This window comes from Mugil cephalus, chromosome 17 (genome assembly GCF_022458985.1).
Source record: "Mugil cephalus isolate CIBA_MC_2020 chromosome 17, CIBA_Mcephalus_1.1, whole genome shotgun sequence".
NCBI classification, from domain to species: domain Eukaryota; kingdom Metazoa; phylum Chordata; class Actinopteri; order Mugiliformes; family Mugilidae; genus Mugil; species Mugil cephalus.
In genome coordinates, this window is record NC_061786.1 from 14091787 (window position 1) to 14115311 (window position 23525).

The 23525-nt window shown below is 44.0% G+C and overlaps 1 protein-coding gene across 2 annotated transcripts in view; it reads left to right on the plus strand.

The window, feature by feature from the left end:
• luzp1 (leucine zipper protein 1) overlaps nt 1-23525 on the plus strand; it is a 44098-nt gene that overhangs the window by 14339 nt on the left and 6234 nt on the right. Inside the window, exons 2-7 of one of the 2 annotated variants that reach the window (XM_047610990.1) lie at nt 1470-1506; nt 13454-13808; nt 13922-16196; nt 16424-17013; nt 17115-17291; nt 23111-23397. In XM_047610990.1, coding sequence (XP_047466946.1) covers nt 13677-13808; nt 13922-16196; nt 16424-17013; nt 17115-17291; nt 23111-23356 — 3420 coding nt within the window. In that variant the 5' untranslated portion in view covers nt 1470-1506; nt 13454-13676 and the 3' untranslated portion in view covers nt 23357-23397. The remainder of the gene's footprint in view (nt 1-1469; nt 1507-13453; nt 13809-13921; nt 16197-16423; nt 17014-17114; nt 17292-23110; nt 23398-23525) is intronic. The other variant, XM_047610991.1, reaches the window with a different exon arrangement.

Genomic DNA, 23525 nt, shown 5'->3' on the forward strand with positions numbered 1-23525 from the left:
TGAGAACAAAAGATGATTCAGCGAAGCCCGTATGTTGACGTTGCACCGCCGCCTCCATGAATCTAACGTGACAGAGCGCAGTGTGCGCGGCAGCGGGGGCCGTCTCCTTCCGGTGAAGAAAAGATCTGTGAGAAACAGACAAGATGACACAGAAAGGAGTTGAGAGTGGCAGGAGCAACTGAATGACTGACGCTACGTGTCCATCAGCGCCTGCATGGTCGAAGCATCTTTGAACGCATCACTTGTCACAGCCCCCTTGTTTAGCTTCGCATAGGCAGGAAGAGAAACATCTCTGGGCTGTATATTTAGCTGCAGCTGGTTAGTTAGCGCGGCATAAAGACTGGTTGCTGAGGGGAAACTGATGACTTGGTGTTTCCCAGATCAGATCAATCAAAACTCATTATCAGGGCCTTGAAAGCTCACTCAGAGTAGTAAAATCCACTCTGGTGTTTATGGTTTATGCATAAAGCGGCTACATCAAACAGTCTGGAGGGTTTGTGTTCAGCACTGTTAATCAGTGATGAAAAATTACTGTTTAATCACCTGCTTTCCCGTCTCCTTTCCCTTGTTACAAGTTGCAATTCACAGTTTCAACTCTAGGTTTGCTCGCGGCGGACCTTTCAGACTCCCGTCTTCGACTGCCATAAACAAACCTTTCACATGACGCCTTCTCCGTATTGACACAGGACTTAGGTGTGTTCGCAGTTCATGTTCACATATAGCGCATGTATTTGCGCTGGTAACGCTTGAGAGGAACATTCCCTTTCTCTTTCAGTCCCCCCCCCCGCTTCTTTCTCAGTTCTCCGCCTCCCTCCACTTCCCTCTCATCCTTTAAATTCAGTCCAGACTTAAGTCTTAAATCTGGATCCTCTGTGCTTAACCAAACATATGGAATGCTACTGTAGTGGAATGCTCCAAGTCCGAGTTGTTTTCTCTGTGTGTGTGTGTGTGTGTGTGTGTGTGTGTGTGTGTGTGTGTGTGTGTGTGTGTGTGTGTGTGTTTGTGTGTGTGTGTGTGTGTGTGTGTGTGTGTGTGTGTTTTGAAGCAGATGAGAGCTCCTAGGATGATGATGATTATGATAATGGTGCGTGTGTGTTTGTGTGTACCAGCGCCTCCCCGGAGAACTGAATAGGGCCTTCTGTTGTCCTAGCCAAACATTGCTTGTCTGCTCATGCATGAGTCTATTGCAAGGGCTCCGAATGCGTCCCATATCTGAGCAGTTAGCTCATTCCTAGCCGGTTAGCTTGACTGTGAACGTTCTCCCCTACAGTGACTACATTGTCAAGGCCCGACCGCAGGCTCCGGGCCTTGCCAACTACCAAACACAACAATGGTGAAAGATGGCATGAGTGTGTGTGTGTGTGTGTGTGTCTTGATATTATGATCACCAGTGAGTCCATTTTTATTTATTATTTTTTATTTTTTTGTACTTACCTCCTGCCATTTTTCTGTGTGTGTTTCAATCACAGGATGAAGAGTTTGTGGAGTGGATGCATCTTAATTTAAGTAAGTCCTGCACAATTCATCAAAAGTCAGAAGAGACAATGACACATTTTCATTTACTCAGTATAGTTCTATTGCACTTTACATGTTTGGAGCAAATTTGGAGCTGGTTGTTCACTTCAAACCTGTGTTTTAAGGGTGGGAGGTAAAGAGCTTAGACTAACTTAAATATTGGAAACACAGGGAAACGGCTAACCTGTTGTTTACCTTCAAAAACACAAGTACCTATGAATATTCACAATCGTTGCGAGTTTCTTGACAACAGGACTCTTTGTTTGGCTTGTGTTCCCTAAAGAAATAAATCCATAATAGAACTACGAGCTGTTTCCTCTGGCTTCCAGTAACCTACGAAGGCGAATTAGCACAGTGCCAAGTAAACAATTTGTTTTTCTTGGTGTTCCTTTTCTCCTAGTAACCACACTTGTACAATTATTATTTGTCAAAAGAGAAAATGAGCGATCGAAAAAGAAATAAATGCAACTACAGTTACTCATGTGCAAATAAATCAAGTCACAGCGTCACATACTGATTCCCAGAATAATATTCAGAATTTCAGCATCGTTGGTTTCCCGTCACCTCTTCCACTTTTCCGTCTTCTCCTCGTCCTCTGCCCACTCCTTCCTCCCTCGCTCTCCCCCTCCTCCCCTCTCATCCTCCTCCTTGCCTCTTCCGCCCCTCCTCGGCTCTTTGTGAGTCTGTTTCCTGTTGGGCACAAATGCCGGCGCCGTATTTCCTTCCCTGTACCCTGAAGTCACACGGGAGTGGCACACATACACGTATACTGTACCGCTTGGTATATATTCTGTAATACACAGTGTGTGTCAGTGCTCTCAGGTACAGCACCTGATGTGTGTGTGTGTGTGTGTGTGTGGTGGGAAGGTCAGGTTAGTCACTTCTTCTAAAGCTGTCTACTCACGCCACTGTTAAAGTCAATATGTATCCAAGGCGTGTTCAGTGAAACTTAAATTTGCATTTAATCATTATTCCGGATGCTACAAAATCCTACTTAAGCTGGCTTTATCCTAAATAGTCCAGAACTTTTAAAAGCCAATAGTAAAATAAGCTTCTGTGAGTGTTCTTCCTACACTAGATGTACGTCCCGCTTACACCGATCAGGCGTAATATTAAGACCGCCCTCCTAATATTGTGTAGGTCTCCCTTGTGCCTCCAAAACAGTTGTGACTCATCACAGAGTGGACATGGGCCTTTGGAGAGTGTCCAGGATGTTGTTAGTGGGGCCTTTGGGTCCTATGAGTTGAGGGGAGGGGCATCTGTGGATCATCCCACAGACGCTTGTACTGTTCTTGTTTTTTCTTTTTAGTTGTTCCTAACCCATTTGTGTGTGTGTCTGTGTCAGGCTGCATCCTGCTGGGGATGGCTGCTGCCATCAACGAGTGTCATTGCTATGGGGCGGGGGCGTCTGTTCTGGTGTAGGTGTGTGGTACACATCTAAGTAACATCTACGTGAATGCCAGGTTCCAAATGTTTCCCAGCAGAACATTGTGTTAAGATGGTCGATGTTGTTTCCTTTTCCTGTCAGTGGTTTTAATGTTGTGGCTGATCGGTGTATATTTAGGGTTAATGTATATAATATAAGGGCGGTACAGTTGTATGGTGGTTAGCACTCATACAATCACTGGTTCAAGTCTGACTGAGGCCTTTCTGAGTGGAGTTTGCATGTACTCCAGGTCCTCTGGTTTCCTTCAAACACATGCTCGTTAGGCTAATTGGTGATTCTAAATTGACCGTAGGTGTGAGTGTGAATGGTTGTTTGTCTCTGTGTCAGCACTGCGACGGACGGGCGAACTGTCCGGGGTGCACCCCGCCTCTCGCCCGATGACAGCTACGATAGGCTCCGGCACCCCCCGCTACCCTCCAGAGGACAAGCGGTAGCGGAAGATGAGATGAGATGAGATACATAATCTAATCAGGAGAGAGAGTCCTTTGAAAACAGATGTAGGCTGTTTACACAGAAGTAAAACACGCGGCTCAGTTTATCTTTTTTCTCTTGCCTTGATGTACATTTACGAGCAGGCCACCGTGGTTACAAGATAGGGTCTAAAAACTGCATCATTCCTCAAGGTCTTATCTCTCCTCTGATATACGTCATCACTGTACCTCCCGCTCCCTGCGTCTCCTCTTCCTTTCCTCCATCCTGCAGCCAGTGCTGCATTCCTGCTGCAGTAATCCACTCTGGCAGCTACCTGCTCTGCATTCTGTGGAGTCACTCCTCTTGTTTCTCCCTCTCGTCCGCCTCTGCCAGTTGCTCTCTCAGTCGTTCAATGCTTACCTTGCATTATTACACACATTTTTTTTTTCTCTGCTCATTCGCTTGGTCTGAGCTGTCCTACCGCTGCCTCCCCCCCTCCTCCGTCTCCCTCTCGCTCTCTTCCTTTCTACCTCATCACAGAGCCACTGAGGTCTCCATTCAACCGCAGCAGGCTGCTAATGCCAAAGCGCAGGCTATGATGCACTGCCAAGCTCTGCCAAGCGAGCTCTGTGTGCCCTCTGTGTGTGCGTCCTGTGCCGGAATGGGAAATCGGCGAATGAGCAGGAGCCCGAGCGGCCGAGCAGAAGGCGGACGGGCTGTGCGTCAAGAGCCACCGACGCGTCTGTGAATCGGCAGCGAGTGTCGGCTGCGGGAGCGAAGTCGGTTAGATTTGTGAAACCGTTTCGATCCTCGCTCGTGATTGCATCAGCCGTCGCCTTCCTCTCCTGTGAGGTGCCACATATAGACGCTGCAGGAAAGGGAAGAGAAGGGGAATCGGGAGGAAGGTCGAGGGAAGGAAGCTGAACGAGTGCAGCAGCAGAAATGAGGCTGGGGGGGATATTTAGAGGTCACTTGGAAGAGGAAGGGACTGAAAGGGGGTGTGCACACAGGAAGAGATGAAGCAAACTGTAGCAGCGATGAAGGAAAAGAAACAAACTTTGGTGACGTGAAATGGGCGGGCACCGATGTAGAGGCAATGAAAAACAGGATAGACTGATGCAGCTAATTCATATATGTTAGCGCAAGGAAACGTCATCAGCCACCAAATGTAGATCACAGGCTTGGAGCATCAGGTGAACCCAGATGGAGCAACATCATCAGCTGGTCACATCCACACATTTTTTATTTTTTTTGTTTTGCTGTTGGGAAAGATACAAGAAAAAGACAAAGAAACACGTTCATTAGCAGCCACCTCACGAGCTACGCAGAGACGAGCGATGAGCAAATAGAGAGGGTGTAGAAACAATGGAGTGAGTTGTAACAAGACGCCGTTGTTGTCTTTGCCCTCTTTATGGAGGAAATGGAGAATTACACATTTGCAAACCTTTCAGTTCAGTTCCTCACCTGTGAAAGTCCCTTTCATTATTCTTCGACATCCGCTGAATCAACCTTAGTTCACGACTCCTAAAACCGTGTGACTGTTGCAGGCCATTGCTTGATTTACGATTCATTTATGTTCCTAGTGGGTCTAGATTGAGCATGTAAAGAACCATAAATCTCACCTCACCAGCTTGGAAGGTCATTTGTTTCTGCTCTCCTGTGCACAGTTAAATTTTGTTCAGTGCCAGTGTTATGGGCCGACTGTAAATGGAGCATTACATTTGTAAATGTTTAACTTGGATATTTATTTTTTTTGCGCATCCTGCTCTCAGACAACGAAACGGGCACAAGACGTCTTTAGGACGGGGGTGATGAATCAGTACAAGGATGAAGTATTTCTGTCATTCTTTTCATCGCTCTGGCTCTGGCTTAACTCTTGCACATCTGCTTTGCCTCATTATTCTTCTGCCTGACTCACCGTTATTCACACAGACGTACACCGACTGCGTTGACTCCGACAAGTGTCATCATGTCGCCCCGTTTTTTTTTTATGTTTTCTTATCAGTGGGAAACGGTGACACACACGCATTCCTTCCCGAGCAGTTCATCGTTACGCTTTTATCTGCGCGCGCTCATTGTCGTGTAAGGATTTTTTGCTGACGTCTGCAGAGAGTGTTTGAACAGCTGTGAAGATTGGTTTTCAATAGGTGTACCTAATGGTAGGTAAATAGTTTCTTTTAAAGTTGGAATTAGTCAAACAGGGACAGAAGTTTCACCATTGACGTGTTTTGTTTTGTCTTGTGTTTTCTCTCCTGCCGTGGACTTCTTCTCCTTGTGTGTCTCGTTTTGCAAATGAGGTTGTTATTCTACTCGAGGCATGCTCCAGCCTAGTTCGCCCACACGTTAACGAACAGACTGGCTGTTGTGGAGATTAAACAAAAGGACATTAGGAGCATAAGAATGAGAGAGAGCAATAGTAATGTGTCTTTTGTTTGTTTAATTTGCCCTGCGAGGACCATAATCTCTATGAATGAACATTAGACACTGATCATAACATTATGACCACTTCCTACTATTATGTAGGTCTCCCTTGTGACTCAAAAAACTTTTCAGGCTTATCAGAGAATGGACATGGACCTTCTTGGAGGCTTGAGGATCTAGGATCTAACGAATTTTGAGACTAGATAAACACCTTGTGCCGTTCTTCAAGTTATTTAGTTGGTATTGTCACAACATGGCCAACGTTATTCTCTTGTCAGTGGTCATAATGTTGTGGCTGATCCGTGCATGTGTATGTTTTTACATTTTTTTGTGAGCCTGACCTCTATTGCATTTCACTGAGTTGACCAAATCAGCCAGAAATAATTTACAAATACGTCACTGACACGTCTGTGTAGTGTTATTTCTAAAAACCTAACTACTGTCTCATTGACTCTGCCGTTCATATCAATAAGCCGGTGATTGTTTTAAATAGGGTTATGATGGTTATCTAGCAGGGATTTAAAATCTCGTTGTCCGTGAGCTCTGTCTGTCTTCATCCGTCCCTCTCTCATCGTCCTATCTGATCACAGCTCATACTATGTCACAGTTATGTCTCTGTTTTGAGTCTTCCTGTCTATCACTTCTCAACTGGGATTTTCCATGGTTTCATTCTTCATAATGGCACTCGAAGAATTTCTGCTTGTAATGGTCAGCAGCCTCTTATTGGCTTGTGTGTATGTGTGAAATCACCATGACACATACTTATTTTAGTATTTGTTTCTCATTGTGTTCCCACAAGGTACTTTTACATTTCTTAATGCTTTCATACGACTATACACTTGAAATATGTATAGAAATATAAATTTGGTGACTAATAAGAAAAACATGTTACGCTTTACTTTCTACATTCTATGCATAACAATTATTTCAGTTGGTTTTGGCTTAGCGTCAGTAGGAAACGGCACAATCTGCTCTCCTAATCAGGGCCTCACTCCTGTTTGCCCCGGTGCCTCTTGTGGAGTGTTATACATGTTTACAGTGTCGGTGACCTCTGACCCCAAACACAGGGGACAGCAGACGGAGGACATGCCGGATTAAAGCCGGGAAGTATTTCAGAGAGAGCTCGATGGCGAGTTATACGGGACATAAATTTGGGTGTTTACACCAATAACAAAAGAATTTCTAAACTTGTTTTCATCTGCAGCACACATGCAAGCGTTTATACACAGTCACACACATTCGGATGTATTAGTAACAGCTACTGGTGGCCATGGATTTTATTTATAGTTTTCGGTTTAAATAAAATGAAAGATTTTAAAGGATTCCAGTCACTGTGTAAATATAGATGTCCGGGTTTGGCCTAATACCTTTGAGTTGGCTTAGAGAGACCTTTTCTGAGACAGAGAGAGAGAACATTTGCAGCTTTATCTAAACCGAAGTGAAAGAACTGCCATAAGAAATGTGTTGGATTTTGTGTCTGAGTGACTCTTCAAAGTAAAAGTCCAGACACATTTCATTTCTTTTCAGTAGTACATGAGTTTAAAGAGAAGGGGGGAGGGGAAAGGAGCTCATTCGTAGTTGAGTTTTTCGCCACCTTCATCAATAATTTAGACTAAAAAGGTGGATTTTATTTGTCTTGAAAGTAAAGAACCCACCAGCTTGGCCTTAGTAGCATGTAGAAAGGTAGAAAACGTTGCATTCATCATCTTTAAATAAGATCCCTTCAACCTTTTGATCATGTTTCATGCAAAATTGAATACACTTTTCAGTTTTCCCACATAAAGATACAGTATCTTTTAGCTTTAAGAGCCTTTCAGACCAGAGTAGACTTGACTCAACTAATTTAGATCCAATCACAAGGAGGATGTTAGCAGTAAATAACAGGGATTTACAGTGATGTAGCAGATGTGTAATTGTGCTATATTCTGTGTCTCTATTAAACTGACTAGATTTAAGTCGCTCCAGATCTCCTTGGCAGCAGATCTGCCCGAGAACAACCTAGCCACTGACTGGTTAGTATTTTCGGGTGCTGCCCTTTTTAAATAGAGCATCTAATATCCCTCCTCAACTCTGCTTCTTCTTGTAGCGACAGTGGCTCGTACGGTCAGATGTAATCCCACATGTAGTGCAGATCTCTGTTGAAGAGCGCGTTCAAAATGGCACTATTTAGCCACCAGGATTAGGAGCACAGCCAAAAAAAAGCTCTGGGGGGCTTTAGGTTTGATTCAGCCTCTTCAGAGTCTTCAATCAGGTCAGAAACGTCGAAGCCAAAAATGTAGTCCGTGCGTAGAAACATCACACGCTTCCGAGAACAGGTCATCACTGTTAACTCCTCTGGGGTGTTTCTCTCAACCTGCCACATCTGTCTCACCCTTCTTCCACTTTATGTGGAATTTCTTATTCACACCCCCCTTTTTCCTCCTCCGTCGCACATCTTCTTATCATGCCTACCCGTACAAGCAAAGTCTCTTGATGTGGACTAACAGGGGAGGACCTAGAAAAGGCTATGAGTTACTTGGACAGGAAACGATGGAGGCTGATTTTGATATTTGCATAAAAGCGTGTCACTTTTCGCAACCCCCTTCAGGCTAAAGTTTTATCGAGTTTGACTTTCTATTTATTTCTCCGGATACAAAAGACCAGTATATATTGTGCCAGTGATTTCCAGTCATATAACTTTTCATGGCTGTATTATCTTGAAACTTTTCTTTTTGGTTTTGTCACTTCTCCCCGGTTTAGACAGTCTACAAATGTCTGGAAGTTTGAAATGAAACAGAACAAAGTGTCCACGCTGAGCGATACCAGTCATCAGCAGCCAGCCCTCACGAAACATAATAAATACCGTATCAGTTTCCCTTTTTTATTTATTTTGCTTTCAGTCCTTTTTCATTGAAGTAACTACTGGAAGAGAACAGGAATAAAAAAAAAAAACCCAAAATGAAATATCTTAACACTGAGTGATGTTGCTCTGACACACAGACAGCATGTGCTTTGTCGTTACGGTGGTATTGTGGTTACCTTCCATGTCTTCTCTCATAAAGAAACATATTTTTCTACTAGAGACAACGTCTTGTTTACCCACTGTTTCACCACACTTAAGTACGTATCGTGTAAGTAGCCATTTCTCCCCAGATCTTGAGGAAAAAATTGAAGTAAAGAAGGTATTCCCATCCCAGTTCAACTTGCTCCAATGAGCCACTACATGACCTATGGTCCTTATCCATTTCTTCTGCTGAAACGCAATGCTGCCTTTCCTTTCTTTAGCATTTTTTCCAGAAGCGGTGCACAACTGAAGGGGTGAAAGAAACAGAGAAAAAAGTTAACAGAACAGGAAACGGCAAACCGAACATTATGGTATGCCGGTTTTCTCTTTCTTGGAAAAACGGAAAAATGCAGGCCAAGCATCAGGTCTCCACCATCTTGTGGCTTCTAAAGCAGCGCCAGCATCCATCCACTGCAGTTGTCACTGCACACGCGCGCGCGCACACATACGCACAAATGCGCAGCATTGTCACACGCGTTCCCACATTCAAACTGGCAGTAACCCCCTACATGAAGATGTGGTCGGGGCATTTTGATTGGACTGGGGCCCTTTATTAACTACTGTTTATGAAGCAGAAGAGCTTCAAACCCGTAAGTTCCAACCTAACGTCAAGTGCAACATAGACAGGATTTTTTTTCTTTCCTTCCTTCTCTTTTTCATGGAGAGAACAGAATGTACTGAAGGCTACAGGCAGGCAGGAAGAGAGTGGCTAAGGCCTTAATGATATGGTGTATGATTGTAACCTTGGTGTGTGTGTGTGTGTCTGTGTGTGTGTGTGTGTGTGTGTGTGTGTTCGTGGGAGCACAGGCGGAGTTGATGAACCTCTTCAACAGCATTTTACTTCCAGATCCCTCTGGTGCTGTTGGTCTGAGACAAAAACCGTCTGGGCTTATTGGTTCATATTTTCTCCATTTTAGAGGTGAATGCCCTGTTACTCACGCAGACACGAATAGATTCACACGGCAGCCGCTTTCCTCTGATGTCACACCTGGGCTGCGAAGCTCAAATGCTGTTAACAAAAGGATAATGTTGTGGTGCAGGTTGCAACACATCGTGTACAAGTACGGATGTTGTGCCGTATTTCAGGGCAAAGCGGTAGCATCTGTTGTAGACCTCTTGTTGAACCTATCTGATTGTGATATAATTTGTTCTTTTAAGTACATACTATTAACATTGGTGCAAAATTCTTACTTTTAATGCACGTTGATATACTTGGCAGTGCCTCAACATTAATGTAGTTTTTAATGGTCTTTATTAGAGAATGATGCTAATAAACATATTACCACAAGCTAATAGCTGCATGGTGATTCACACTGACCCTCAATGGTCTGTGGCCCTTACGTCAGCGACACTGTGTCCTCGTGTTGCTACCTCCACTTGTTTTTATTCTCTCTGTCTGCTCCCGGTGTCGTCATCTCCAGATTCACTTTGCTTTCTTCAGTTGACCCCCAGTCGTTCTCCAAGCAAAAAGCTACTAGCCTACACACTTACAACAGTAACAGTAGAACTGCAGAAAGGAGCGAAAGGCCGAGAGGGGAACATCCTTTAAATCTTTTATATAGAATGAACTTATGGATATTATGCAGTATACGTTTTGGTGTTGTCACCACTGCAAAGAGAAATTACAGGAATGTGCTCAGGAACCAACTAGTGGAAGTCGTCCTGATTGACTTGATATTTTGAGGGCACTGATTTTTTTTTCTCTTCTCTATACACTGTCTGGAACTTAAAGCCCAGACAATAACCCAGTTACGAAACAACTTCATCAGAGCAAAGGGTCTAAGAGAGAGTGTCAGTGGCCTGGTTAAGAGCAGATGAAGCAGAGGGAGGGACGGCCAGTGCCCTGGTTGGTTCATCATTAGGAATGTGTCTGCATAAAAAGGGTCAGTTTCCCTGCCTCACAGCTCCTACCCCCCTCCAGGTTTCCCATAATTGTCAAACAAAGCACAGAACCGGGGAATAAAACTTTTAGTTTGGAATACCTCACCAGCACCCCTTCTGCCCTAGTTCCTAGTACTACTTCCTACTTTGTCCACATTTTGAAACATGCTCTTGGACATGCAGTGCTGCATGTTTTGATTAGGGAGGCGTGATATTTCTCTGATTTATGAGCATGCAGGTGTGGAGAGACGTGAATATTAAGGCCTCCAAATGAATGGAGTTATGGTCTTTGACTAAATACTACTGGGCTGCACTGTTCTCCTTCATTCATACATAACTCTTTGCGTCTTTGTCACCATCCTTCCAATTCCCTCCTGTCTTGTCCTGAGTGCAGCTAACGAGGCTCTGGGCTTGCCATAAGGGAATCAGGTATGTTGATTGGTCTGTCAGAGGCTTGCCCTTGCCAGAGTCACTTTGCACGCACTGCCACCCTTTTAAAGCGCCCACTTGGCCGCACTGGTGTGCGTGTCAGAGAGAGATGGAAGGGAGAGATGAGGGAGGGAGGTAGGGAACTGGCAAAGACATAAAGGGAGAATGAGAGGAGAGGTAGGCAGCACGCCAAGACAGGAGTAACTGAACCTAGCAAAACGCCTTTATTAACCAGCACGGGTCTCCACCAGTGCTTCTTTTAAGGGACCTGAATTGAGCAATTGGGACAATCATTAATGATGAACCCAAAATAATAAAGACAGAAGTTGAAGGGTTGTTTGTCAGGACTGTAGGATCACCAAAGTGGAAAAAATATGATCTAGTTTTGTTGTCTAGGATGACAATGGGGCACATAGTTTCGGGATTTCTCTTTGGTTATATTTTCCCTCAGCTGCACTCTGCAGTCTGAGGAGCTGTCATAAAACGTTGAACTGAAATATGTTGTACCTGTGAGTACTTGCTGTTTTTATTTGATGTATGGGAATGGCTTATAGTAGTTTTACTCCATTGGAAACAGATCAGTCGGGGCAGCTTTGGACCACTCAAGACAGAAGAATTTGGTCTACAACTCGCTTAACGAGCCACAGCTGAGTAATACCTCACAAAAGTGTATCACAAAATTGCTTATTGACGAAGGTGTTTTGGCATTCAAGTAGACAGCTAGGCTAGCAGTTTTCTCTCCTACATTTTGCCCGATTGTCATTTTTTTCCTCTCTTCCTCCTCAGTCCGTGCTCTTTTTTGGTTTCCTTAAACTCCACTTAGAAGATTACCAAACCACCAGACCTCATGAAAGTAAAACATAATTAAAACACTACAGCTGAACGCTTTGAGTTCGCATGCTTTGTCATAAAGAAATCTTTGACATACTGACGTTCAAAGCTTATTGCTGTGAGCCGTGTTCAACAAGACATTTAATGAACTGTGGGAAGAGGGGTTTGGTCTTTTTAAACCGAAAGAAACTATAGAAAATATATTACTCTGTCTCAGAGTAAACCATAATGTCATGTTATACCTTGTTTCATACCATCTACACACATGGTTCATATAGATAAAAAAAAGGTTTAGTGAATTTACTGCACTGGTTGATGTTTTTACAGCTGCGTAAGTAATTTAATGTAAAGGAAAAGTCTTTGTATGTAGTGGTTTGTAGCTTTAGAAAGCTAGTCTTTGAACATAGTCATGTAAACCAGGGGAAAGGGCAGACATGGAGCTCGTTGTCAGGGCTTGATTAGTGATGATGTCTGCAGATGTTGCGTCCTACCCTCAGGTCGATTTTTCCCTCGTGGTCAGAAGGAGAAGCTCGGCAAATGATGGAGGGGGAAGGGAAGTAATGGGGTTTAGAAGCGGGAGTCGAGAGCCCACTACCTGAATCATGCATGAGACAAAAGTGTTGACTATTAGATTTATGGGGGTCCCTGCTGACATGCAGACTACGGTGTGCTAATAAAGTGTGTTCTCATCACACTGAGCCATGCTGGGCCTACAGATGGGAGCCAACACATTGTAATAGCTGTAGAAACGTAACCCCTCCCCCTTTTAACACAGTGGTACTGGCAAAAAAAGTAAAAAGGCGACATTGCTTGAATATCCTTACATGTAGCAATTTCTGAATTGTCTATGCTCCATTTGCTTTTTTTTATCACTGCTATCCCAAGGCACTGCTATCCCAAGGCACTAAGTGTAGTGTGGTGTTGTGACAGACTGATGAAATAGAGGAGGAGACCAGTGTTATTGAGATATGCTGCTGTCAGCATAAGCAGGCAGGCAAGCAGAAATCAATGCTGGACACAAGAGCAGGGAGATGACAAATTGGTGTGCGTGTCTGTGTGCACAGGCCAATGGCGACGTGCTAAAACCCCCATCCTCACACGTAAGCTGTGCACACCAGCAGCTCCGTCAAAGGACAGACAAGGTGAATTACATGGCCGTTTAAGGGCAAAAAAGATAAGCAGTGCTGTTGTCATATGTTCCTCATTGTCCCAATGGTGAATCACACATTTGTCACAGATAACGTAATTTTATGAATGAAATGATCAACTTAGTCATTGAGAAACTAATTCCTGGTGTTCTTAAAATGTAATCAGAGTGACAAATATGTGTCATTATTTTACTTAGGATACAGCCAGCTTATTTCCACCTCCCTTGACTCCTTTGCTTCACTTCCTGAGCTTCTTTTGGGAAGGCAAATGATTGTCATTGCCAAATTAGGGATGACTAAGTGTTGTTTCTTCTCTCCCTCCTACAGATGAAAGATTGGTCTGCTAAACACCACTCCACAGGATCTTTGAAGTCTTAAAGAGACGTTACAAAAGGAAAAGAAGAAGACAGACTGTCAAGAAGAACATTTCCTCAAAAAGCTTAAAAGGCTTGTTATCACTACCACACAAATGTGGACTTTCCAACACGTGGTTATAAAATAATTTGAACAAAACAAACCCAACGGATACAACACTAAACATATTGTAGCCATGTCTGATCATAAAGACATGACACATCGCCACCTTCGGAACAAGCTACAGAGTCTTGGCCGAAGATTGGATGAACTGGAAGAGACAACCAACAAACTGCAGAAGTCTGAAGATGACCTGCTTGACCTACAGGTCGGTACAATAATTATTTTTTTATAGTCATGTATTTGCATATGTGTGTTTAAGAAGCAATGGATGAGGTGAAGAGAAAAGTTTAATGACTGGTCGAACTCTCTCCACTGTAGGACAAGATCATCCAGGCAGAAGGCAGCAACTCGTCCCTGCTTGGCGACGTGGAGGCCTTGAGGAAACGTCTCCTGAAGATCCAGGGTAAAGATGAGGAGGTACGGAAAGCTGAGGACCTGTGCCGGACAGTTAGAGAGAAACTGGAAGAGGAGGAAAGCCTCACGAAGGAGCTAAAGGCAGAGATTGAACGCCTTCAGCAGAGGATGGCTGAACTGGAGAAACTGGAGGAAGCTTTTGGGAAAAGCAAGTCTGACTGCAGCCAGCTCTGCCTTAGCCTCAATGAGGAGAAGAACCTGACCAAGAAGCTTTCATCTGAGTTGGAGTCACTCAAAGCCTGTTTGAAGGAAGTGGAGGGCTCTGAGACGAAGCTCAACAGAGCAGAGCAGGCCTTGGCTGTAGAGCTGGAGAAACTCAAGGGATTCACCCAGACCTTTATGAGTGAGCGTAAGAAGCTCCTGGAAAAACAAAGAGAGGATGAGAAGATCATTCTAAAGCTGACAGAAAAACTGGACCAGCAGAAGAATCGCCTCGGCATGTCTACAGACCCTGGCCGTGCAGACTTCATGAGGTCAAGAATTGAAGATGAGCTGTCGTCGGGGCTCTTCTCGAGCAAACTGGGCGGGCGCAAGAAGAGTCTTGACTATCTGAAACTGGGCGGGGACAGCATCGGCATTGTGAACAAATCAGAGAATGAGAAGAATAGCGGTCTTGAAGGCTCGCAAGAGGAAGACAACAAGGTAAAGGAGCTGACACAGGAAGTGGAGAGGTTGAAGAACCGCCTTAAGCAGCTCGAGATTGTGGAGCAGGATTTGAAAAACTCTGAGTCCAAAAATAACGAGCTTCATGAAAAGTTCCAGATTGAAAAAAACCGAGCTCACCAACTGAGCGAGCAGGTGGAACAGCTCAGGACGCAGCTGTGCGGAAAAGGTGGAATCGGAGGAAATGGAATCAGTAACATGGATAAACATGGCAATGGAAGCACTAACATTTGCCCCAACAGTCCCGCTAAAGTCTTGGAGAATGGCAAAGCTGAGAACGAAGAGATTACTGTAAAGGGGGGTTTCAGACAAGAGAAGCCTAAATATAGAAGTGCTGCAACTGTCTCAGAACCAAGCTCCCCCAAACACAATAACAGGGCGCGCTCTCCTCAGTATGGGAGAGAAAACAAACTGAGGAATAAAGATCTCAGCCACTCAGAGGATAGATCTCCTGTGCGGAGAGCTCTCAGTCCTGCTCACAAAAGCAGAAGGACGCCCAAAACCCCAACTACTGCATTTTCATCTGATAACGGAATACGAGACACAGCTGGGAGAACTGAGGAGAAGACTAGAGGAGCCCTGTACAGCTCTGTAAATGCAACACCTAGTGATCTTAAAAAGGCGTCTGTTCTTAGTCGCTACCCTCCAGCAGCTAATGACCAGAAGCCGCTGAGGACAGCTCACAAACAGACAGACGGGGATATTAAGAAGAGCAGAGAAAAGTTCTCAAAGTTGTACACAGGCAGTGATAGCGAATCAAACAACTCTGATATAGTACCTGAAAGCTCCAGTAACATGAACAGTATCTCCGCACTAGAGAAGGAAACAGCATCTGCCTCAGATCAGGAATCACTAGACCAGGTTCAGGAATCTGCCTCCGCATCTGTTGCACCCGCATTATCCAAAGCCAATGGATCATACACTGCTTACAGATCTCGCATCAATCCACCGCAGCCCAGTGACCAGGGTTCAGAGGGTCATTCCTCTGCCTCTGAAACAGAGTCTACCGGTTCAAGGCCCTCTGAACCAGACCCTGTAACTGAGACGACTAGTACAACTGTGAGCAGTAGGACTGCAGCCTCTAGATACGCTAAATACCCCCATGTCCACGACTCCAATTCGGAGGGTTCTTCTTCCCGGAGCTCATTCGATGAAGAGTTGCACAGTAGGACACAATCGGCTGAGGGAAGCCACCCGGGTCCCACACACACTCCATCAGGGATTGAGGTCCAGCGAGTGTGCAGCCCACGAGAGTCACTGCGGTCAAAAGCTGTCATCAAGCCTGCTATTGTTGAGAGTGACCGAAAGGAAATGATGATTTCAGAGACTTTGTCTACAAACGGCAAACCGAAGATCTCCACCAAACCCATCGTGACCACTAGTAAAATGACCAGTAGTATAACCATCTACCCCAATGACCCGAGCTCTTCCAGAACCAGCAGTCGCAGCAGCAGTGTATCTAGCGAGCCTGTGCCGGTTAAAGAACGACACACGTCCACAAGTAACATCCTCATAGGTAGGTATTCAATATCTGAAAAAAAGTAGAGTTTTTGGAAGGTGTAATGTTCACCGTGTTAGCTTAGTGTAGTAGCATACTGACATATGCTAACTTCTGATCTTAGGTTATTAACTAAAATGTTTCACAAAGATTTACATAGCAACCCCAACAACTGTAGTATTCCACTATTATCAGCTCATTGCATCTGTTAGATGTTTGTCTGATGCAGTTTTACTTGTTTCTAGGTCCAAGCAGCGACCACCGTGGCAGCATTTCCATCCCATATGAGATCTCCATACCCAAGAGTGACATCACCTTCCGCCCGTCCCAGGACCAGGACTGTGGGGCAGACAACCACAGTGACTCCTCATCAAGGTCCAAACTCCACAACGCTTCCCGGGTGGAGACCACCACCACCAGCCACCTGTGCTCCCAACGCAGCAACTACAGCCTCCCGTCCCCAGACACCACCACTGCAGACCTCAATGACACTGAATCAGGTTTCGAGAGCAGCAGCAGCACCACCACAGTCACCAGCTGGAGAAGCCAAAGACAAAGCCAGCACCCCCTAGAAGACGGTTTGTCAGACGTGAAGAATGTCACTGTGAGGAGCACCTGGAGGAACAAAGGCGCAACGTCTGCAGAAGAGGCAGGTCGAGGAAGAGGGGGTACAAGGGCAATGCCTGATGTTGGGTCTGAAGATGAAGCAGAAGCTGCAATGACGGTGAGGGCTTACCCGGCAACCACCTTTGACAGTGAAGAAGTTGTAAACAGCGGACCAGGGGCTGGTGGGAATGCTGCAGCACAGAGGGGGACCAAGCCGACGCCTGCAGAGGTGAGACAATACATGTGCCACAAAGTCTCATTTTGAGTTGAGAAAGAGTTCCGCAAAAGGCAGAAATTAAAAGGATAGCTGCATTTTGTTCACTATTCCAGGTGTACATGCGCAGGATCAAAGGTGGTGTGACTAACACCAGAGAAGTGGAGGAACCATTGTATCGCAGAGGCAAGCGCTCTCAGTCTCCCTCCGTGGAATCAGGCTTGGGAAGGACCATACCCCACTCACCTGTTACCTCTCAGTCCTGGGGCCGAACATACTCGCCACAACCTTCGGTAGGAAAACCAACTTTTCTACAAAAGTTATTAATATTACCAGTCATTCATTCACTTATACAAGGTATATAAGTCTCCTGTAATATGCCAATTGCTTCTTAGTGCAGAGTTGAAAAGTATTTTACTGGGGTTTATTTACATTCAAAGGCAATTCAAGCAAAATAAAAAAAAGAAATATAATTATATGTAATTATATTTATATGGAGGTCTTACTGTTTATGTAGCTTCTACAGAGCTTCATCAGATAAAAATTGGCATACAGGTAAAGGTATTTTTGTGACCGCTCTGCAAATAGTTGAAGATAAAGAATCCAGAAAGTTCAGCCGCAGGACTTGGCGCGTCCACTTTGCATTAAAGCTCAGCTTGTATTTTTCCCTGACGCCAGGCCCTGTGTCTTCAAGCTTAGCACAGCAGTTCTGGAGGCCTCACTCCCGCTGCCCCAGTAAGCACAAAGAGAAAAGGGTGGGACAAAAAGAAAGAGGGAAGATGGAAATGAAAAAGGCCTCAACAGGGGGAAAAGGAGGTTAGGAAAACCTCAAGGAGAAGAAAATAGCTTTCTTGTATTTAAATGTGCCACCACATCACAGTGCGCGACTCTGCCCGTCTGCCTGTCCCATTCCACGCAAATACTACTCAAAATGAGTCCTCACCTTCACATAATGTAGACATAGTTGTTTGTTTGTAGCTATTTGCACGTGCTGTATCCACATTTTTGTGAAAGCTACTAACGGAATGGAGTGTTAGCTTTGTTGCCTGTTAGTATATAATATATTTAGTGTCAAATGGACGAGACACAGCTTACAGAGTGGGCTTCATGGCTGTAATTACACATCATGTCAGTTTGACGAAACAGGCTCAACAACAGGCCTGTGGGTTCCCCTTTAAATAAACTGGAGGTTGCCAAGGAGACAGACACACAAACGCACAATGTTCATCCTGTCTGTTCTGTGTCATCTGTAACAAGATAAAAACAGAAATATGCATATATCTGTGCAAATATACAGTTAAAAAAGAACTATATAGATGTTTTTCTTAATAGTTCTTCCCAAAAAAGAATCTGTTCCAAACATAGGAAACCAAACCAAGCTTTTTTTTTTTTTTTTTGTACAAACCAAAAATAAGATGGGTCTCAGACTATGTTAAGGCCTCAACTACTGAATATTTTAATAATAATGTCAAATAAATGCCCAACAGATTTTAGCAGTCCACAACCCCTTCAAATTGTTGACATCTGGTCACTGGAGGGTTAGAAACCAAAGAGTAAAAAATATTGTTTCACTTTGTTTTTGTCTTTTTTTTTTTCTGTAGCTAATGAATAAATTGACTAATATCATCAGGCTAATCTCGTCGACTTAATCTTTGCTCACATATATCCTGATTTAAACCACCGCTTCATTGTTTTTATTTGTGTACAGCTGCTTGTGTTGTGGCATTGAACCAAGACAGATGACAGATGACGACATTGAGGCAAATGGTTTTATAAATGGATCAGTCATTGTATAAAACACGGCGGCTTACATGGAGCCTGGAGCTGTAATTCCCTGCAGGGCTCCACCCTCTCATCAGACCCCTTTCTAATGCCCCTTTCATCACTGATACGGTCTCGTAGAGTGTCAGCAGCTGTTGTTTAGTGGACGATTCTTCCTCCCACCACCTCTCTTTATGCTTTCTAGATCAATTCGTCATCTAGTCCTGACATGAACAAAATGAGGATCTCTGTCTGTCAAAGTCAGTATCACCACATGGCCTTGACCCTAGCTCTGGACTAAGGCTATAGGCCTATAGGCTTCTTCTTCTTCTTCTTCTTTTTTTTTTTTTGTCACTCAAGCACTTTGTAATTTTATTGTGGGAATTTCCTAAAGCCACTCAGTTGACTCTGCGGTACAGTTAAAGCTTGTGCATCCTGATGTTTGATGCATGAACTGGTCACTCGATTTAGATAGCAATTATGAACAAGAATTGCCACAGTGCAAAAAAAAAAAAAAAACTGCTTCAAACATGAGCAGGCTTTGAAGCATGTCTTGGAGCGGAGCCGATCATCTTTTGGTTTGGATCTTCAGAACATTTCAGCGGTCTGAACGGCATCCACTCCCAGGAGGCTTGGATGAGTACGTAGTTAGGACAGTGGAAGGTCGGTATTAGTCTGTGATTGCGGTGTCAAAGGTTGATAGAAGAGGCTTTTATTATTAGAAGGATAAAGACGGAGCCACTCTAGCCGCCATTAACCGACATACCTCTGATTGTTATTTAACCGGGGATCCTTTATTTTTGGTCGGACTTTGATCCATCAAAGCTGCAGTCTACATGTGTTTTAGTTTTAGGTATTTACTCTTCCTACATTCTCTTTAAAGTTAAAACAGCTGTTTAAAATATGAGCACCGGAACAGTGTTTTTTGCTTAAAACCTATAGTTTTCTTAAGTGATGTTATATATATATATATATATATATATATATATATATATATATATAGTTATAAAAATAGTGGTGAGAGTGAAGCAGACTGAAATCTGCTCACTGTCGACCAGCAAGGTGCTGTTGATCGATCAGTGGTCATCAGAGAGGAGACAACACTCCCAATTCCTGTAAGTACCCTTGAGCAGGCCGGCCACTCTGATAGCTTATTGATTTGCTTTCTTTCCTCCCCTCATGTTTAATTAATTTGTCATTTATTCAAAGCTTTGTAGGACACGTGGTGAAAGGTCACGGCCATCATATCCAGCGCCGACAGACGGTTTCTGGTTCGTTCGAGCCGGCGCCAATTGTGTGCAGTATTTTTTATTTTTTTTGGCTCCACAATGGAGATGTTGTTCTGTCAGTCCCCCCACTTTGCTCCAGACTGAAATATCTCAACAACTGATTGCCACGGCATTTTTGCACAGATATTTATCATTGACATCTGCGGAATAAATTTTTCTCCATGTTTGGCCTCCTTTCAGTATAAATGTTGCATTTTGGTTTGCGACCAAAGAAAACTGAAGACATTCTGATCAGGCTCAGCTGCTGTTTGTGTTGAGTGGTTATTAGCAAAGACACTAAGACTGTGAACACCAGTCATGTTAGACATCACCCTGTATTAGCCATTGAGATCGTGCAGACGAATTAATTGGTTCAATATTGTAGCACTAGTCACAAATTACTTTACAGAGCTAGAAAAAATACATATAAATGCAATCAATTAAACATGGTGAGTAAAATATAAGCAGATAAAAACCCAATAATCTTTAAAAAGAAAAGCTTAAAGATCTATGTGAGTGATTAATCAGCAAATAAACTAATTGTTTCATGTCTAGATTATGTTTTCATGCTGATATGAATAATCTGATCAAGTCAGTGCTAAAATGGGGACTGCTTCCTCCTTCCTCCTTCCTCCTCACCTCCGACTGCAGAACAGAACGGCATTGTAGTCATTCCCACCACCCCCCCTCGACTGTAGCCGTAGGAAACCTCAGCCCGTACGTGAATGAGCCGTGAACTTATGTTTGGCTGAGGACGGCGGGGCCGATACGGCCGCCGAGCAGGATGCCAAAACATCCTTTGCTGAATCAAAAACCAGCGCCGGTAAGGCAGCGAGTGCAGCCGGAGCCGCTCTGCTCTTCACTCGCTTCACGAAAAAACATCCCCTCAGGAATGATGTTGTGTGCTACGACTGAGCTCAACCCTGTTGGGGGTTCCAGTAGCAGGTTAGAACATCAGGCATCGCTGCACACGCAATAAATGAGTGGCTTTCACACGTCATAACAAATAACACATCATCAACTCGGTAAATCGGAGACAAGTTTCACCTCCTCTGAAACATTTCACCTGGAGTGTCGAGGGCATTGTCTCGCTGAGAGCAGATTTAAGAGTTTGGGTTGGCAGTACGGCATTGGTTCTTAAACTTGAAGACCGAGGGCAGACAGATTTTAAAGGAGGGGTATAATTTGTTCTGCAGACGCTCCAACATCATTTTTTTTTGTCTTAAATCTGCTGGCCGTCGTTCTCTATCAGAGGGCCAAGCTTTCTCAACTCATTATGTATTGATGCGCTGAAAGCCTTGCTGTTAAAACTCCACAGTGAGCTAAATGAAGGATCTGTGCAGGCGTTAAGCCAAACACAGTTAGAGGCCTACTCCTTCTTTTTGAGAAATGGACTCGTTCGACGAAAAGATTGATGATCCCTGCACCTCTACAGCAGATATTAAGCTGTAGCAGGTTAGCATAATTTAAAAAGCTCTGGCTCTGTCAAAAGGCAAGAAAATGTGATTATAGCAAATGTAAAACCAAAAAAAAAAAAATATATATATATATATATATGCCATATATTTTATTTGAAAAAGTAAAAGAGGAAAAAATAACAAGATTTAGGCAGAAACTCCAGGAAATCACTGATCCCAGCGAAGAAATAGTTGAGCTCATAACTCCGTTTAGTTACAAATAAATCATAAATTTAATGTTTTTATTAGTGAGCTAAAGGGTGCGGATAGCTGGATATTATAACTGTATTTGGGTTTGTTTTCTTTAGCTCGCTACCTTCCCCCAGTTTCCCGTATTTCTGCATTCTTGACAGGTTGTGGCTTCATTATTACCAAACAGGCTTTAGAGTGGAATCTGTATTCTCACCCAAGTATTAACAAATATGCAAATAAGGTTATTTCCTAAAATGTCAACTCCCTTAAAAATGACTGCGTCTGCTGTCTTTTTAAAAAAAAAAAAAATTCTGAACTGCTCTGTGATGATGGCAGCACTTACTGTTCCACATTTAATATCATTTGTTGCACATTGACGTTGTTTCCCAAGAATAACTTAAGTGTGAATCACACAGAGGAAAGTGTCACATTTAGATTTATTTTTTTTGCTGCTACTAAAACATTTATTCATTTTAATTCTTTCTACACTTTTTTTTTTTTTTTTTACTATTTCACACATTTGTGGATTCTTATATAGGTTTCAAGTGTTATGTTTTTTTGTTTTTTTTAAATTCCATTACTGTGTGCTGTACTGTAAGCGACTCCCGCAGAGCAACGAGGAACACTTTAAGTCCATTTCAGGGAAATCTTGAGAGCGCTCCTGCAGCAGTGGCTTACCATAGAAGGAGAATATGCCACTTCCTCCCTCAGTGAGTGGAGCAGGAAGTGACCACACTGCACACACCCACTTGGCAGCGTTCGCCGGTGACTGATTTCCTGTCTCTTACCTCTGGAGACGGGAGAAAGGCAGTCCAGCAGGGCTCCATTAAAGCCAATTAGTGAGAATGCATTCTAAAACGGCACCAGAATCCAACTCCAACCCACCAAATGTCACTAATTATGGTGCTTTTTTAAAGCTGAAATTACAGGAGCGGGGTGCTGTTTCTATGTGCTTTAGGAACTGCATCGTCATCTAACTCTCGCTTTCTCCGAGCAGGGTTACTGAGGTTATGAGAGGGGACGTGCCGTTGTAGCCGCCACAGACTAGTAACTTGGGGTTTGTTTTCTAGTCAGCCCACCAAATTATAAATCTCTCAGCTTGGGGTATGTTTGGGGTTTTTGGTTGGGGATTTTTTCCCCTGGCAGGAGTCCACATGGCAGACTTTCCTTGTCACACACCAGTTAACATAAACAGCGTGTATTTAATGCCCACATAAGAAAGAATTCCAAACAAGGCCCCAAACCATCCAAACAAAATGCCCAGAGCTCTTATATACAACTCCAGCAAAAGGATATGAAGGAACTCTGTTTAATGTCTCTAACCAGGCCATGCCAAAGTAATCCACTTATTATATAAGGACTTGCTACAGCTGCCAATTCAGGCTGTCAACAGTTTTTTAATCTAATTCTTTATCTAATTTGCTTTTTTTCCAGGCTGCTGACAACCCAGAGCCCAGTCCAAACCCTCCCCACAGCCCGGCCACTTGGAGACGGCATCTAGCCAGCGGCGACCCCCAGCACCTGGGAAGCTCCTACGACCGAACGTCCAAGACGACAGGAGCCTCGTCCAGAGGAGGGGAGCCGTGGTCCAGTCGAGGTCAAGGGTCGGGGGCCAAGGCCGAGGGGAGGAGCGGAGCGGGAAGCCGGGCGTGGAGAGAACGTCAGTATGACCATCACTAGACGAGCTGGGTCTGAGGAGGACTTGTACAGAAAGAGGGCAGGTAGGAGAAGGCGGCCTCTTTTCTTCTGACTCCTTAATTAGTTAAGGAAAGTGGTGTTAATTACAGCTGTTGAAGTTAAGTCACATCTCTTTAGTTGAAGATGTAGTAGAGCCGTCGCGGTGGCTGTG